This window comes from Crocuta crocuta, unplaced genomic scaffold (genome assembly GCF_008692635.1).
Source record: "Crocuta crocuta isolate KB4526 unplaced genomic scaffold, BGI_CrCroc_1.0 scaffold338, whole genome shotgun sequence".
NCBI classification, from domain to species: Eukaryota; Metazoa; Chordata; class Mammalia; order Carnivora; family Hyaenidae; genus Crocuta; species Crocuta crocuta.
Genome location: NW_027529183.1, coordinates 35,773 through 54,388, shown reverse-complemented (window position 1 = coordinate 54,388; position 18,616 = coordinate 35,773). Strand labels below are relative to the sequence as shown.

General features: G+C 48.3%; 1 protein-coding gene across 2 annotated transcripts; it reads right to left on the bottom strand.

Annotated features, from left to right (window-relative positions):
- Window positions 1–200: 200 nt before the first annotated feature.
- SDR16C5 (short chain dehydrogenase/reductase family 16C member 5) lies at window positions 201–13,644 on the bottom strand. 2 transcript variants are annotated; one of them, XM_077758258.1, is made up of 6 exons: window positions 13,303–13,644; window positions 7,731–7,862; window positions 4,949–5,048; window positions 3,038–3,182; window positions 2,056–2,181; window positions 201–514 (listed from the first exon to the last, which is right to left on the bottom strand). In XM_077758258.1, the coding sequence occupies exons 1-6, from the start codon at window positions 13,633–13,635 to the stop codon at window positions 421–423; spliced, it is 930 nt and encodes a 309-aa protein (XP_077614384.1). In that variant the 5' UTR covers window positions 13,636–13,644; the 3' UTR covers window positions 201–420. The 2 variants fall into 2 exon arrangements, with proteins under 2 accessions (XP_077614384.1, XP_077614385.1); XM_077758259.1 differs by lacking the exon at window positions 201–514 and adding an exon at window positions 826–933.
- Between the last annotated feature and the right edge of the window lie 4,972 nt (window positions 13,645–18,616).

Sequence of the window (18,616 nt, the reverse complement as noted above, 5' to 3'; positions counted from 1 at the left end):
CTTGCAGAGCAAGTTACTTGCAATCCAAGCTTTTGCTGTATTCACTCAGCTCCTCTCCTCTCCTTCCAGTTCCCAGCCGCGGCTGCAAGCAAAGCCACCTGCTCCATTTGAGCCAACTCCCCCAATGGCCAAGGTGGAGGGCAGTTCATGAGAGAGAGGATTCTTTTTCTTACACATCTGTTGCAAGCAGACAGAAAAAAAATGGCCTATTTCTTTTTTATTAAAAAAAAAAAAACCTAGACAAAAAGCAGATAGCAACATTATTTTCAAAGGATCAGTTGAAAATACTGGTTTAGATAGCAGAAAAGGACTGGAACCTGTAGTTTCCAGATCTATGCTATTGGACAAAAATGCTTTTCACCATTGAAATAAGCATTATGAAACACTTGGTGTCAGATGGTGTCAGCTGTGGATCGGCCTTTAGTTTTTCTTGTTCTTGCAAACGAAGCCATCCATTAAATTAAAGATGCCCATAAAGTCAGCCAGAAGGATGGCCATCTTGGTAGGAAAGATGCTAAAGAGAACACAAGAGAAGTTTTGTTGGTTATTACCGTGAAAGCACCTTTGCCAATTCAGTTGACACGCAGTGTCACTGACTCGTTGCCAATGAAGCCACTGGCATAGGCACACATTAGTGTGCATGCTTCAGGGTCACCCAGGGCTTGTCACCTATGTGGGGGGACGCTTGCCCGGAGTCTCTATACCTCTTCTTGCCTTATTTACACTTACTTGCCTCGCTCCTCATGTCAGTTTCCAAAGCTCCACTGAACTATGTAAGGATCGCTGGGAAGCAGTGAGAGTCTTCTGAAGTTGGACGAGCTGGCCTTGAATCCCGGCTCTGTCCCTTATAATGCCAGCTCAGGCACATTACTGAGCCCTTGAGGCTGTTTCTCCAGCTGTGTCACCAGTCACCAATCTTTCTCTCTGGGACTCCTGTGAGGATTAGATGCACTAGGTCCCCAGAACTCTGGCAATACCCAACTTAAGACTGCTCATCTTTTCCATCCCTGCTCCCCCTTCCTAGCAGACAGAACACAGACCCTGTCAGCCATGACATTCATACCGCAGAGCTCGGGGAGGACGCTAACTAGCGTAAGCACAGTATCACTCTTGTGCTAGGTGAGGCCCGGCAAGCAAAAGGATGTAGGAATGATATCGGTGTGTGCTGCTAGCCATAATATCTACGTTCATCTAATGAAGGACTGCTGTCAGGAGGAATGAAATCACTCATCGTGCTAGATGGCAAAGCTAGACTCAGGGAACATTAAAACAACACAGATTTTGATGCCATGGAAGGGAGTGGTTCAATGATGGAATATGCTTCCTTCCTGGGAACGGGGTGGGGTGGGGTGGGGTGGGCAGTATAATTAGACGACCTGACAGTCCAGAAAATGAACTGAGATAATGGGAATCAGCAGTTGATGCAGCAACACGGCATCACGATTCCGGTAACTGGGCCTCTTGTCCACAAACTGCTGCTGACGGGTCTCAGCACTGAAACCCAATGGGGAGCAGAGAGGAAAAGCAAAGATGCTCTCTTGTGCTTCCGAGAGAGGTCATTACCTTCTCAGGTTTCCTCCCCAATTTTTTTTTTAACCACCTTATACTACAAATTCATCCTCCAATTGTCAGCTTCCCCCAGACCACGGATTCCTGAAATGTTTGGCTTACTGTCCGGTCTTAACCTTGGGGCTCTGTACTCAGGAGCCAAGGACACAGTATCTGTCCCAACATGATTATTCTATGATGCCCAAAAGGAAAAGACCATCTCTCTTAAGAAAACAAATCCCTTCAGTCTGTCCACAGATCATTCAGGAAATCCACTTCTTTTTGACAATACTGCAATACCAAGATGGCGGGAATATTTCGACTCCATTTTCCAGACTCATGGGAAGTACTGTAATGATGCGACTTTGAGGTCTTGTCAGGAAACAGGCACGATAAAGGGCTCAACATTTGTGCATTTAACAGATAGGTTTTCAGTGGCTTCTCCTGGTAGGGAAGTAAATTGCTGACTGGCTCATTAGAGAAGCAATAGGAAGGTGATATTATTACCTTTTAAGAACCATTAGGAGGTATATAATCCTTGGCACATATAGGTACACTTTCTCTTGCAAGATAGCATCTACTATCTTTGCAACCACATATTCTGGTTCTAGAATCGGTAACAGAACAGGACGGCTAGGGAATGAAACAAACAAATAAACCCACGTTAACAAATTAATAAAAATACATCTCAGAAAGTAGTGATAAAAAAGATTATAAGACATTATTACTTTTTTGCTTCTTTCCCTTCCAGATTGGATCTATTTCTCGATGTCCTCCTGTATTATCAGCATGGTAATAACAACTTTAATTTGAAATGGCAATGGGAATTTTAATAAATATACTCCTGCCACAATATGCGTGTATGTGAAACCATATGAAACAGCTGCCTGTCAGCTCCGTGAGATGCAGACTTGGGCATTTGTGCCCCATCAGTGATTCTCAGTCTTTCCATGGAGTCAGGGAAGGGGGGCAGGATGGAGTTTGGTGGCAGAGAGTAAGGGGGGGAGCAGGTCTAGTTCTGGGCATGGTAGGTGCTGGCCCCAGCCTTGATAAATCATCCACGTTAAATTCAGGATCTTAAACACAAGCACACTTGAAGAAAGAAAAAAATTCTGAAGCCAATGATAAAAATTGGACTGAATCTCAAAACGTTTTTACACAACATTAAAAAATAGAATAAAATATAATAGGTGGCCAATCATTTTTAAAAATGTAGTTTCGTTTTTAAGAAATTTTTAATGTTTATTTTTGAGAGAGAGAGAGAGAGAGAGCACAAGCAGGGGAGGGGGAGAGAAAGAGGGAGACATGGCATCCAAAGCAGGCTCCAGGCTCTGAGCTGTCAGCACAGACCCTGATGCGGGGCCCGAGCCCACAAACCGTGAGAGCATGACCTGAGTCAAAGTCAGACGATCAAGAGATTGAGCCACCCACGGGCCCCTAAAATGTAGGTTTCTTTTCTTTTCTTTTTAAAATCAAAGGACATACTTACTTAGTAGAACAACCTTCAAACATCCCAGTGTTTATAAAAAATGGGCACACAATAGTCATTTTGATCCCCTTCAGTTTCTGGGCTATTGATTCCATATATACAGATTCAGCAAGTCCAATGGCTGCAAATTTACTTGCGCAGTAATCTGAAAAAGACAAACAACACTAGAGTTTTTAAGTGGCATTCCATCAAAGTGTCCTCATAACAAGAATGCCAGCAGAGGACGGGACAACAATTTCAGAGTTACTTTGCACAGTCTTGGTCTGTGCCCACTGGAGGAAGTGAGGAGCAAGTGGGAAGGAACACCCCAAGCAGGGCTTGGGGGTGCCTCCTGCGAGTCCCACTGCTGGACTTCACTTCCACTTCCACCTTGCCGGGGGTCACACCCTTTGCGAGCTGTTACACAGGGCACAGCATGTGCATCGAGTCCCTGTCCCAAAGAATTCCAACCCCATCAGGGTAGGGAGACGCACAAAAGAATACATAAAACAATAAGGGTGTAGAGTCCAAGCGGAAGAGATCAACGTGGGTCGTGATACTCAGATCAAGTTTTTTCCTAACTATGACTCTTTCTCCCATTCCTGGAGGAAAACAGACTTGAGACCGTCAATCTCCATCTCTTCGGCATCTTGGAAACGCAGGGCGAACGGGAGGCAGAATTTATGTCCCTTTTGAGCTCTCTGTGTATAATCACACTTACTTCAAGTAGACACCTGGATACTGAACTCGAGGACTGGGAACGTTTGGAGAAGAAAAGGCGTGTCGGTAGACTCTGACTTCCCTTTTGCTCATGAGATCAGAAGAGGCAAACATGTTCATCCTTGTTCTGGTGGGACAGCCCCTACCACGACCAGCAAGAGTCAGGTCCCTAGATTGTGGCGGGTTAGACGGCGGAGGGAGTGAGGGGTGGAGGAGGAGTCCTGAGCAGCTGCCAAAATCCTGAGTCATTTGGTATAAATGCAGTTGGTTCACTGAGCCCCTCGATCTCTGAGGTTCAGATGAGCAGAAATGGCCCGGGACTCTGCATTCTAAATAGCACGCCCGGTGATTCTGCCACACGGTGGCAATTACAGAAATCTCACACATGTTTCTAAGGCAAACAGGGCGCGGGGGTGTCTTGTAACTTAAGACAGAGATATTGTGCCAGGGAAAGGATTCACAGAGCTACAAATAGCCCCGTGTAAGCTCAAAGACCCGTGAGGTAATCATAAAATGTGGCTGGAGGAAGGGAAGTCCTGCGTACAGGGAGCACTCTAGACAGGGAACGCTTGGGGTGATGAGTGGTTCTGAAAACCCGTTCATAGAGCTGAGAACTGGGGACCACTTGATGGAAACTTCAGAAGGCAGAGAGTTCCTCCTCACCATCCTGATAACAGTACCAGGGGAATTCGGGGTGACGGTGACTACACTAACAACTTGTTTACCAGTCAGCTGTCTCTCTTTCTGTCTCTCTTTTTTTAAATGTTTATTTTGAGAGAGAGCACAAGCTGGGGGGGAGGGGGGCAGAGAGAGAGAGAGAGGGAGAGGGAACCTCAAGCAGGCTCCATGGTATCAGCACAGAGCCCAACCCAGGGCTGGGTCTCATGAACTATGAGATCATGACCTGAGTTGAAATCAAGAGTCGGATGCTTCACCGACTGAGTCACCCAGGCGCCCCTCTTTCTCTCTCTTTTTTTCATCCCAGGGGATTGCATAGACCCAATGACTCCAAAGTGCGTAGTTCAACTTTGTGTAAGCATATCTGATGGGTGGTTCTGTGGCACAGCGTTCCCCACCACTTACGTTGTGGAATGTGTCTCTTGATTTATGACCCTTTATCATTAGTGCACGAGGTCAATGTTGATTATTCAGAGCTAAGTGAGACAAAGTCATGAACGAGTTTGCAAGTGCTAAGTATTACATTTCTCTTACCTGACAGTTTATTTATCCCAGCTAATCCAGCTGAACTTGAAATGCAAACCAAATGGCCATGATCATTGGCTATCATGGCAGGCAGGAAACATTTATAAGTCTGAGAAAGGAAGAGAAGAACTGTTAACCTTTTGTACTTTTTTTTTTCAGATGTTTCTATATGATGAAAAAAGTCTTTTAAGTTCATAAAAACACTGGAAAGCACTGGGATCTGAAACTTTAAACATCTGCAAAGTAAGCTTCTCAACTTGTCTAACCTTTAACTCAATATTTTTTTGACGGCAGTTCTAATATTATTAAAACTAATTGATTCAGACTACATTTTGTTCCTGACTTCTAAAAACACACTATTTAGACAGTAACTGAGGCAGAACAGGAAAATCTTAACTATGGTGGGCACAATCCACAAACCAGTAAGAGTATTTGGAGATGTGACTCTTTAGCTTGATACTACCTTTTCTTCCCCCTTCAAGTCACGTTTGAATTTTAAATGTTTCTGAACATTGTTCATAAGGCACACTGCTGTTGGCTTCGGTTTAAAAATATCACTTGGGGGCACCTGGGTGGTTCAGTTGGTTAAGTGATATTGGCTCAGGTTGTGATCTCACGACTCATGGGATCGAGCCCCAAGTCAGGCTCTGTGCTGATAGAATGGAGCCTGCTTGGGATCCTCTCTCTCTGCCCCTCCCTGCTCACACACGGGTGTGTCTGAGTGTGTGTATGCGTGCTCTCTCTCTTAAATCAAATAAACTTAGAAAAATAAATAAAAATATCACTTTGCTTTGCAATTCATCTCTCCTTCTTTGAATAATAGTTTCTTATTTGTATTCCATGTCATTAATGTGTTAGGAAAAGAATACATATGCCGTGTCTCAGTACTATAGGACACCTTCACTTTTGATATGAGACCTGGAAAAAAAGAAGGTAAAGGAGAGAGAAATGAGCTTTGATAGAAGATTCATTAAGCAGGAATAATTGCATATTTACTTGGATTTATATTTCATATTTATTTTCAGATGTGAATAATAGGAATAAATATGCGAAAAGGGATTTCTCATAAAAGTCAAAGAACCTTTGCATGCATCACAGTGAGCTTCAGAGAGGAACTAACATGTAGAGAGATGTGGAAAATCAAAATGAGCAAACAGTGGAGCATAATAAAAAGCCCCCCGAGTTCTGATGGTCTGAGGCGAGTCACTTTACTTCTTCTTGGGGATGCATCCCTTGGGAGCATGGTCACATGAGCCCTCTGACCTCTAGCAATTAAGTGCCCACTCCCTGCAGAGGCTCAAAGAACATATGTGGACTTGCCCAGAGAGAGTGTCCAGAGGATAATGGGGGGCAGGGAAACACCAGCGTTTTGGGGACAACTAGAAGAAGAGAGAGAGAGAATGAAGAGAACAAGGACAACAGAACGGAGGAAAAAGAACCCAACATGAGATTATGGCTGTAACTTCATTCTGGCCAAATAATCTAATTTCATTCTAAAGAAGGGGAGGGACATTTGTTGAGACCAGACAACATAAATCACTTGCAGTAGCTCCTGAAGAAACATGGTGGCCACTTAGTTCTGAATCTTTCCACCTTTCTTCTGGAGATGATACAGAATGCCAAAAATACCACCACGCAAGGGTGCTTTTGGTGAAACGAGGGGACAGAAACCTACAAAGTCCAAATAACATTTGAAGGCCACCAAGTGGGAGGTGGGTGGCAAGTCGGCTGGGAAAGTGTGAGGAGAATGGAGGGGAGCTCAGAAGTCTCCAGCAAATACTCCCTCCCAGCAGAGAGGCTGCTCAGGGCAACAGGAGCAGGGAGAGGCAAGCCAGGGCAAGTGTGGGGGTGGGGAGGCACGGCAAGACAGGCTTCGTTGAAGGCCAGGAAAATGCAACATCTCCAAGGAGGCACATCACCTTTGGAGATCAGAAGCTGTGCCCCTTAATGTCCATGGTACCTGTCCTGTGCCCTGTTTTAATTTTTTTAAATGTTTATCTATTTATTTTTGAGGGGCAAGGGAGAGAGAGAGAGAGAGAAAGAGGGCGAGAAAGAGGGAGGGAGAGAGAGGGAGAATCTGAAACAGGCTCCAGGCTCTGAGCTGTCAGCACAGAGCCCAACACAGGGTCCGAACTCGGGAACAGCGAGATGGTGACCTGGGCTGAAGTCAGATGCTTAACCGGCCATGCCACCCAGGTGCCCCTGTCCTGTGCCTTTAGATGTCACTAGGCTACAGGAAGAAACTTTCTTTTTCCTGATTAGATACTGAGTCAGGTGATGATACATCTTGGTTTGCCCGAAATAGACCGGATTAATGCCAGTTTAATAATAATGCCCTCTTCCACCTTATTTTTATTGTTACCTACTTTTTTTTTTTTTTAGCTCTTCCACTTTCAAAATAGTTCCAACATAGGCAAATGATAAGGCTACTATGGTCATCTACGGGCTGTCATTTCTGTGTCACCTTGAGCAGATCTTGTAAATCCTCTGATCCCTTATTTCATTGAGCTGTATCAAGGATTACATAGGAGGTGCCTAGGAGAGCACCTAGCATCTCCTAGGAGGCTGGTGATCAAGATTGTAAAACCATGGGCAAAGTTGTGTCTTGGCCAGACTCCTGAGTTCAGGCAGGTACAAGTTAAGTTGGATCAGGAGAGTATGACTCCAGACAAGTCTGAAACTGAGAAGTTGGTGCTTTACGAACAGGTGAATACAACAGTAAGAGACCAGGAGGAAGTACTTCCAAATTCCGAGTAACTGTATATCCGTTACGAGAGGAAAAAATAATTACCCATAAGTGTGCTTTGAAATTCACATCTAAAGACTTTTCTATCAGCTCATCCGGGCAGTTGAGGAAATCGTTGCCTGTCACGACTCCGGCATTGTTGATAAGGATGGAGACATCGCCAACTTCTTTTTTAACCTGAATCAGGTAACGAAAGCAACACCCCCAACAGAGTCATTACTTACACGATCTGACTTTGATTTTCCCATACTATTTACATGCTTCTTATCCTTGTTACCACAGACGGGGTTTACGTCCTCTGCAAACAAAGCAGGTTTTATTTCCTTTGCTGAGTTTGCAGAGCACCAGCGATCCAAGTCTGTGCTTTCCTTCTCATTTCTCACCCCCCACCCGCTTCCTAGGACAGTCCCACACTGCAGGGCTGGCAGTTAGAGCTATTCTTATACTTAGCGATCAGTCGCTCCCTTGCAGGCCGCTAGGTTATTTCCCTCATTGTGAGAGGACCTAAGACATTACAGCCGTGACATCTAAATTAAGACTGAGTGCACACTGAGACGGGTTGGAGCAGGTACAAAATTCCCAAATGTGTTTCACACCCATGGCACAGTGCAGAACCTGTCCGTCCTGCTTGTGCGAATGGGCTGGTTTTTCCTGTCTCTGACACAGGCTTCTAGGCGTTAAGACCGGCTGCTCTAACACGGGCCAGAATAGGTACTCGGTAACATTTCTTTCAGAAATAAATTTTCTGGGTGTGACCTTGGGACCTTTCGCTTACAGGAAATCGTCAGAGTGTCATCTCAGCTCAAGTGAGCTGAGCATCTCAGCAGAAGTGAGCAAGGGATTTTTCAGCCCCTGCCCCCTTCTGTGTTCTGAAGTTCGTTGCTGTAATTGTAGCACACAGTGGGGCTCTGTCCCCAGATCACAGAGAACCGCCAGCTGCAGGTGCCCTTTGCGTAACAGGAAGCTGACGTGGGTCTCCCTACATCTCTGTGAGTGTGGGTGTGTGTGCACCTGCTTGAATGGCTGGTGCAGTCTGTTACATCTCTAGCTGTGTGTGTGCATGCGTGTGTGCTGTGCGTGTGTGCACCTGCCTGTATGGCTGGTGCAATCGCACAGCGGGGGACACAGTAGTGACACCAGGTGGAAGCCGTCACCTCTCTCATCTGAGGTTGTGGAAGGCCTGGGTCCTCGCAACGAGGCTGATGTGCTGGGTATTTGCTTGTTAGCCAAGCAGACGGGTAGCTGAGGGAAAAACCTCAGATGAAATACAGACTAAGCAAACCTCACCCTTGGTGGCAGACTTTTCAGATAAAAGCACTCAAAACAGTGGGACTTAAAGTTTCCTTTGGAGAGCAGCTACAATACGCCGTCCCATCCAAGCTGAAGGCAGGCAGGAGCAGCGACAACTCGCCCCACCGGAGCCCGAGGCAGGTACAGGCTTCCAGGTACGGAGCGAACCCGCCACAGGACTAAGAGCCACAGCACGAGGAAGGTGGCCCGCGGCACGTGGTACCGCGGCTCGGTGGCCCCACGCCTGTGGCGGGCTCGGCATCGTGCGTGCGGCACTCGGCCACCAGCCCCGACGCCTGGGCCAATGCGGCACCGCCTGTCAGCTACGCTCAAATAAAGCAAAGCAAAGCAAAACGGGAAAGCGGGGCGGGGCCGTGGGCCGGAGGACGGGACTAGCGTTAGAGGCTCAGAGTCGGGGAGAGCGGAGCTAGAAGTGACATCTGAGGGAAACAAACAGGTGCGTGGATAGTCACCGTTGCCACTCATGAGAATAAGGCATGTTATCAAATACCTGACAAAACAAACATCAGACTTTAATTTCAAAATGGTATCTGAGGGCGCCTGGGGCGCTCAGTCATTTGAGCCTCCTACTGCGGCTCAGGTCATGACCTGAGTTCGAGCCCCGCGTCAGGCTCGGTGCTGACAGCTCAGAACCTGGAGCCTGTTTCAAATTGTGTGTCTCCTTCTCTCTCTGCCCTTCCCCACTTGCGCTCTGTCTCTCAAAAATAAATGCATGTTTAAAAAAAAATGGCATCTAGGCTTGTATCTTTGCAGTATATGAAAATGATAGCTCTATGAATCAGACTTTAAATGTACAGGGCTAAGCATGTGTGATAAGATTCTCCATGTGAACACTCTTTCCTATTGATGCATCTATTTCGCGTATAGGTTGATCTTTATCTTTTCTTTTTTAAAGGATTCTCTTGTTCCACAGTCTGCTTTCTCCCTTTAAGTTGAGCTTGGAAAGGCATCGCGGGTATTTAGCACGCGCCTCAGTAGAGCAAAAGCTATCAGGTTTAACTGCACGTGACTTAACATATGTAACCGTTACTGACCAATGATAGCATAATAAAATGCTCACCCACGGAGTGAGGGTGGGCTTGTTAGTAGCATGTTGTTTTTTACAAGCGACACAGGGTAGCATCTAAGGGAAATGCCACAGACTCTAGTTTTTCACCAGTTTTCTGTGGATTCACCGTGCTCCTCATGGTAAGAACGGGGCAACAGACCCTGGGTGACAGGTCTGGTGACATCCCACACAAGTTGCACCTGCCTGCCACAGATTTCTCCACCAACAGCCACGCTATGAGAAAAGCAGGAAGGCCATGCACGTTGGCGGCTAACTTTATTTTTATTTATTTAAAAAATGTTTTTTATGTATTTCTGAGAGAGAGAGAGAGAGATAGCATGAGGAGGGAGGAGAGGGAGAGGGAGACACAGAATCTGAAGCAGCCTCCAGGCTCTGAGCTGGCTGTCAGCACAGAGCCCAACGCGGGGCTCAAACCCACGAACCGTGAGATCATGACTTGAGCTGAAGTTGGACGCTTAACTGACTGAGCCACCCAGGCGCCCTTGGCTTTAAACTGTACAAGATGTCTGATTTGAACTTCCCAACCCCTGCTTATTAGTGTGGGTGGGCAATAGAGAAAGGTCTGCTTCTCCCAGTGACCGTGTGATTTAAAAGATGAAATCATCCTGACATTTGACCTTGAACATCAGAAGTCAGTAATAAGCCTTAAGGAGTTCTCATAGATGCCACATATAAAGCTGTTTTTTTGGTGTGTGTTTTTGGGGGGTTTTTTGTTTTTTTGTTTTTGTTTTNTGTATTTCTGAGAGAGAGAGAGAGAGAGAGATAGCATGAGGAGGGAGGAGAGGGAGAGGGAGACACAGAATCTGAAGCAGCCTCCAGGCTCTGAGCTAGCTATCAGCACAGAGCCCAACGCGGGGCTCAAACCCACGAACCGTGAGATCATGACTTGAGCTGAAGTTGGACGCTTAACTGACTGAGCCACCCAGGCGCCCTTGGCTTTAAACTGTACAAGATGTCTGATTTGAACTTCCCAACCCCTGCTTATTAGTGTGGGTGGGCAATAGAGAAAGGTCTGCTTCTCCCAGTGACCGTGTGATTTAAAAGATGAAATCATCCTGACATTTGACCTTGAACATCAGAAGTCAGTAATAAGCCTTAAGGAGTTCTCATAGATGCCACACATAAAGCTGTTTTTTTGGTGTGTGTTTTTGGGGGGGTTTTTTGTTTTTTTGTTTTTGTTTTTGTTTGTCTTTTTTTTTTTTTTTTTTTTTNCTGTTGAACCAATCCGGTCCCTTGGAGGTATGCCAAGTCAAACTGATTCTGATTTGGCTTGTCTATGAGATCAGTAGTTAAATGTAGTCAGGACACTGCCACATGACATATCGCAGGTAAGGGACAACAGAGCTCTGGTCTGGTCTTGGGTTTAGTATTCAAAACAACCACTTACCTAGCATGCCAAGTGGTAAGGCGAGGCTTTCTGAACCTAGGGCTAAACTATGATCTGGGGACACACACTTTCAAAGTTACTGGGGTATGTGGAGATGACACAGTGTCATACCACTCTAAGAACCTTCCACCTTGATCACTGCCGTCTGGAATACTTAGGGAAAAAAAAATCCTCTGCTACCTTTCCTCCATCCAGAATAAGAAGTGCACACAGTTGGTTTATGAATTGAGGGCAGTTTGCTTCCCCTGAATTCAGGAGAGCATATAATTCATTCTTTTCAAGCCCCATCAGTAAGAAAAGCTGAATAATACCTTGATCATAGGCGATGTCTGACCATTTCCGAGCTAAGCATCTTGGCCAGCATTAAATCACAGATATGGGGAAGAGGGAATTATTTATTTATGGAGTGCCTCATACCTGCTTGCTCAATATGGGAAGGTCTTTAGCATTTGAATATGAACCAATTATTGCTTAAGAGTCCCGAGAGAAGGGGCGCCTGGTTGGCTCAGTCGGTGAAGCAACCGACTTCGGCCCAGGTCATGATCTCACGGTATGTGGGTTTGATCCCCACGTATGGCTCTGTGCTGACAGCTCAGAGCCTGGAGCCTCCTTCGGATTCTGTGTCTCCCTCTCTCTCTGCTCCTCCCTTGCGCTCTCTCTCTCTCTCTCTCAGAAATAAACATTAAGACTGCTGAGAGAAGTTGTTTGCGTTGTTTGCGGCCAGCATGAGTGAACATGCCGGCGCTCAGTGCTTTAAGCACACAGAGACGAACCCGCGAGCTCAGCAGCAGCAGAGCCACACCGGCGCTCTGAGGGAGGTGCTAGCTCGTCAGGTTTGGGTCTGCGGACTGTCCCGGGGCCCCCTGTGATGGAGACTGCAGACGACAGTGGCTGCACACTCACCTGCCAGTGACCTGACGACCTTACCAGTAGGAAGTGAGGTGGGAAGTAGCAAGGGGATTTGACGCAGGGCCTGGAAATTGTGCCAGAACATTCCAATGTGGCAGCTCCTTCCTTTTCACTAAGGTGGGGGATTCTGGAGGTTGCCACACCAGGAGCCCAGGAGAGTGAGGCATGGGGTGTTCATGCCGATGTGAGGGGAGAGAAATCCTCGGAGTGGGGGGGGACGAGGCAGCCACCACGCGAGGATGAGCCCCAAGGGGCTCAGGAAGCCCTTACCACCGCATGTTGGAGGTGTGATGTCCTGCCCACCTTCTTTACGCGGGCAAGAAAGAAGTTTGTTCCATCACCAAGGGAACAACCGTGGTTCAGAGTCTCTGGGACCCTGTTTTTCTCACGACTATTTAAGAGAAATATTCATTCAAATGGGAGGCACTGCGGTGTGGTGGAGACAGCTGGACCTAAACCCTGACCGGAAACGGGTTCCCGTCCTGGCTCAGTCACTCACGTGCTAGCCCTGGGACCCTGGGCAGATTTTCAACACATCTGCACCCCCTCTTCCCTTCAAGAAGGGGGCCGCCCCTACCTCTTACACCGCAACAGACGCCAGCATAGCCGGTACTGCCTGGTGCGCACGCTCAAGGCCAAGCTCGATCTTTGCTACTTTCTTCCGTGAACTACTCACCTCCCTCAGCCTCGGTTTCCTTATTTGTGAAATGAAGGTGATAATGCGCCTCACTTTGTAAGATTACTATAGAATATAGACGGGGCGCTTAGTCTGGTATATCGTACGCAGCGGCCACTCAAAAGTCCTACTTCCCACTCCCCAGAACTTCTTAAATTAAAGGCAAAGCTGCACTGAGCAAAGGGTAGAGACAAAGAAACGGAGGCGCCTGAGTGTATTTGTGCCGAGCGCTTCCTACCCACAGGAGAGAGATGCAAAGATCTACCTGCTCGCCCACTCTGTATATTTCTTCCCTTCGGCTGCAGTCGCAGGTGTAGGCGTAGACTCTCACGGCTCCGGCTTCCCGAGCCATCCTGAGTGTCTCCTCATTCCCTTGCTTGTTGATGTCCCAGAGAACAAGCACCGACCCCAGGCGGGCAAATCTGAGGGCCAAGAGCCTTCCGATTCCGCTCCCGGCCCCAGTGATGAGCACGATTTCCCCAGCCACATTCTTCCGCGGTCTGGGGATGAAGGTGAAAATCAGGGTCTCCAGAAGAGCAATCAGTGACTTGCCTATGAAAGTGACCAATTCCTTGGCGAACTTCAGGTTGGAAGACATGTTGTGGCTGAGACCTACAGAGAGAGAGAGAGAGAGAGAGACCCACATGAGGACCTCGGCGACCATTCGCTCTTCGTGTGCAATCTGTGCAGAGCGTGAGCTTTCCGGGACAGCGCCAGAGCCCGGGAGGTGTGATGTAAGCTTCATTCTTGGTAGCCCGAGTCTGAGCTTAGAAAGGTGAGGGGGCCCACGGGGACTGTGTCTTGGCCAACTTTCTTTTTCTTTCTTCCTTTCTTTCTCTCTCTCTCTCTTTCTTTCTCTTTCTTTCTTTCTTTCTTTCTTTTTCTTTCTTTCTTTCATGTTTATTTATTTTTGAGAGAGAGAGAGAAAGAGAGAGAGAGAGAGAGAGAGCACAAGTGGGGGGGGGGTCAGAGAGAGAGACACACACACAGAATCTGAAACAGGCTCCAGGCTCTGAGCTGTCAGCACAGAGCCCGACGCGGGGCTCAAACTCCCAAACCGTGAGATCAGGACCTGTGCCAAAGTCTGACGCTCAACTGGCTGGGCCACCCAGGAGCCCCTGCCTTGGCCAGCCTGCATTCACAGCAGCAAGCCGGGCACCCATCTGAGTGTAGTATGGGACAGAAATACCCAGTATGCAGGCACTGTGACCCCATCAACATTTAATCCGAATGAGAAGTCATTATTTTGGTAGTTAGCCTCTCTTCGTAATAATCACAAATGCCCTGTTGGTTTTTTTCATGTTCCAATCGGGCTTGTGTTTTTTTAATTGGTTCAATTCTTTAACTCTGTGTCACTATGTAAAGTCGGACACTCTCAGGCAGAGGAGGACAGATACCATGATTTCACTCATATGTGGAACAGGAGAAACTTAACAGAGGGCCCTGGGGGAGGGAGGGAGGCAAACCATGAGAGACTCTTAAGTACTGAGCACAAACTGAGGGCTGATGGGGGTGGAGAGAGGGGAAGGGGGGTGAAGGGCATGGGGGAGGGCGCTGGTGGGGATGAGCACTGGGTGTTATATGGAAACAAACTTGACAATAAACTATAATAAAAAATAAATGACATCTGACATTCTGTGGATAAGAAGATGTGGGGCACACACACGCACACACGCACACACACGCATACACACGCTGAGGAAAATGATGCAACCTTAACGAAGTATGAGAGTGTGCCATTTGCGACAACATGGATGGACCCAGAGGGTGTGATGCAAAGTGAAAAGAGTCAAACGGAGAAGGACAAATATCATGTGATATCACCCCATACATGGGATCTAAAAGGAAAGAGTGAACAAACAGAAGAAGACCTACAAATACAGAGAACACCCTGGTGGTTGCCAGCAGGGAGGGGCGTCGGTGGATGGGGAAAACAGTAACCGGGAGAGGGAGACACAGGCTTCCGGTTATGGCATAAAGAAGTCATGGAGGCACAGCACAGGGAACGCAGTCAACGATAATGCGACGGCGGTGTCTGGTGACACACGGTAGCTACAGGCGTGGTGAGCACAGCATTAACATACAGACCCGTCCCACCCCCATCTGGCACACCTGACAGTGTAACCTCGTGTGTCCACTATGCTCAAGTATAAGAATTAAAAAGAATCTGAGATTCAAGCAAAAAAAGTAAAACCCCATTTCAGAACATACTTGAGAAGCAATAATTGATGTTCTTCTAGACCTTTTCTATCAGAGTCACGGGGAGCATGAGCCACCCCTTCTCTAGACCCCGAGTCCTCCACCTTACTCACCACTCAGCGCCAGGACTACAGGATGTAGGTGAGAGGCAGACCTGCTCGCCATCCCACCCTGCCCTGCCCCTGCCTCCCTGTGAAACGGGGTGCAGACTATTGAGCCTCCGTCTCCACATTTCTACAGGTCCCTTGTGTGGGAGCCCGACAGTGACCACAAGAAAGCGTGGTTAGGGACGCGGGGATGTGCCTGCACACGGGGCTCCCTGCCTGGGCAAAGCATGCCTGCAAACAGGATGCTCTGCCAGGAGGCCTGCACACAATATCCAAGTTTAATGTTCCGCTCGCAAACGAGGGAACATGCCGTCCTTAGAAGTAAGGAGAAGGCTGGGGTTGTGGGCAGGCCTCTTAGTAAACATGTTGTGGTCGCTTCCTCCCTTTGCTCCCCGCTGTCCTTGAAATGTGTTTGGCTACTTGCCCTTAATTGGTAAAGGAATGCATCTTGTAGATTTCAGTTTGTATCCAGTTACCGGGGTATAAAATAAACCGCAAGAGGGGCTTGCGTAGAATTGTTCCTCCGGCCGGAGTTGTGTCTGTGTGTGTCTTTTGTGTGTGTCTTGTCCTTTGTGTCATTTCGTCCGCAACACCTTGGCCCAGGGTGGTTTTGCCGATGAAATAAGAATGCCTATTGTGTGCCTGACTGCAATGCTAGCTCACAGTATGTGCTCTGCGAATGTCGCCGTGTTTCTCAGGTTCAGAAGTGCAGACTTCACCAGGAAGTCACCCAATAGTTTTGCTGAATGAAGAAAAGGCCTGCCCTCTTACTTGTACGGGGCTACAGCTTACATCCTGTGATCAGTCACTCACACTTTAGTGAGAATGAGTTTCTAAGATGCTTTATGAAACTCTCCTGTAGTATGAGAAGACAAGTTTAGCAGACGCATACTGTGCCCAGTGTTGGGGGGGAAGATTCCCGGAATGGGGTGTCCAATTGAGAAACACAGAAGGGGCACAGAGGACAGAGGGCATTAATGAACAGCAGGTTTTCACCTACTTTGCAGTTTGGTGGAGGATAGACTAGTCACGACTCAGGACGATGGGTGGATAGATTCATCAACAGCAGGGCCTGGAGCATGGGGAGACCCTTAGGAAACTGTTATGACCTACAATGCTGTTTCTTGCCTCATTGCACAGATAGGGCTGAAGGTCAGAAAGAAGAGGTATGTGGTTTTACCCAAGACCCCAGTGCTGGTTAGTACGGGGCCAGCTGAGTGCATTTATTATTCAGTAATGAGCACTGATGTTGTGCTGGACAGCGGGGCTGAGGGGGTGGGCAGCCTCCCACGATCTGTGCCATCATGAGCCAAGGGACTAGTTGAAGAAACAGACATTGAGCAAACACATGAAGAACTCCCGGTTGCTATTATAGAGAATAGACTGGGGATCTGATTTAGCCTGGGTACTGGGGAAGCAGCAACAGGAGAGATTTGCTGGAAGGTGACATCTGAGCAAGTGGTCAAATGATGAATGGTTAGGGGTATAGAGGTCTGGGAGTAGCTTGACCAACAGAGGGAAGGAAGAGTTGAGGCTTGAGGTAGGTTGGGCCTGTGTCTAACACTGACCAGAGATCTGGAACGCTGCCCAGAGGGGGCATGGATGTCCCGGACAGAGAGTTCTCTGTTGCCGAGCACTGGTTTCCCCCTACTTGGGATGAAATGGCCCTCAAACTCTCTGCCACCCTTGTTCAGATTTCTTTTCACACAGTCTCTTTTGGATGACTGACTGGGCTTCTCGAGCCCTGCGGAATTTGAAAGGAAGGCGCCCTGAAGGGCAAACAGTGGTCTCCACACTCTCCTTTTAAGCTCACTCGCGGGGCGCGTGCCTGGAGACCTGCAACGATGAGGGTCAGACTCCCCCGCGGTAATGGGGCACCCTGGGCACCCTCCCCTGGCTGCAGCCCAGGCACTATCAACACTTCGTCCGTGAGAAAACCCACACCAGCTTATCCATGCCCCCTCAGGCACACCACTGTGTAAACCCATGCAGAAGGGCAGAGGAAGACTCACCGTTGACCTGGGGGAAGGTTCTCAATGCCACAGCTCTAGACTTCAACGCTGTACCGTCTCAATGTGGGCATGACGTAAGACCTAGGGCGAGGTCTTACCGCTTACTGCTGCCCCGGTAGATGCCCGCTAGGTCCTTAAGAGCATGGCACAGGTAGGGAGATGCAGAGATTAAAGTTTGCGTTGGAATTCTCGATCTGCCACTGACTTCTCTGCAACCTTGGTAAAAGTTACTTTAACTCATGTGCCTCAGTTTCCTCTTCTAAATAAAGGAATTCCACGGTATGCACCCATGGGGGAGCGGTGGAAGTTAAAAGATGCAAGACAGGTAAAGCGATAAGGTGTGTAACACGGCCACTATGATCCCTTATGAAATTTCTGAGCAAACTGGAAAGAAAAAAAGGTCCTCATTGCCTGCACACAGCTGGCCTCCGGGATGCCCAGGGCGAGGGTGGGGATGAGGCAAGGGATTGGGCTGCATTTCAGCACCTGCCAGGTTATTCATCATCCCCACCTCCACTCCTAACGCCCAGAATGTGGAGGCTTTGTTAGAACAGGGCCAGGCACCCAACAGCAGCACAATGTGCGTTGGCTGCAGCTATGATCAATGTTTCTGCCGGCCTGTGAATGACAATCCCTGGTCAGGACACCAACAGACGGTTATAGCAAGCGTCCTGACAAACAAAAGGAAATGTAAGGTTCCGGTTTAGTGTGAAGACTGCCTTCGGTAGTTACAGAGCATATTCAATTTAACCGGGTTATAGTTGGTGTCGCCATTCTATGGCCGCACTCCTTAGTTCAAACGCTGAGCCTGTTTGGCTCCGTCGGTTAGAGCCCGGGACTCTTGATCTCAGAGTCCTCGGTTCAAGTCCCGGGTTGGGTATATAGAGCTTATTTCAATTAAAAACAACAGCAACAACAAAAGCCAGCTTCATGACTTCGGTGGATGTAAACAGGTGTCTTCCTCTTCCCAGCCAGGGCGCAGCAAACTGCCCGGGTAGGAGGTATGGGATGAATGGGGGGCGGGCGGTGGGGAGGGGGAGGTAGCCGCACCCAGGTAGCAGGGACAGAAGAGGGGACCAGGCAGGGATCGCAGCTCTGCTCCTGGACGGGGAGGGGGTGCTAGCAGCCCATCCCTCTGGGCCTCGCGACTTAGTGCGAGTCTGGGCTTCGGGGGACACAGCAGCGCCCTCTCCAGCTCACCCCCGGCCGCCTGGCCCCGCTCACCTGCCCACCCCCTTCCCCCACCCCACCCCCACCCGCA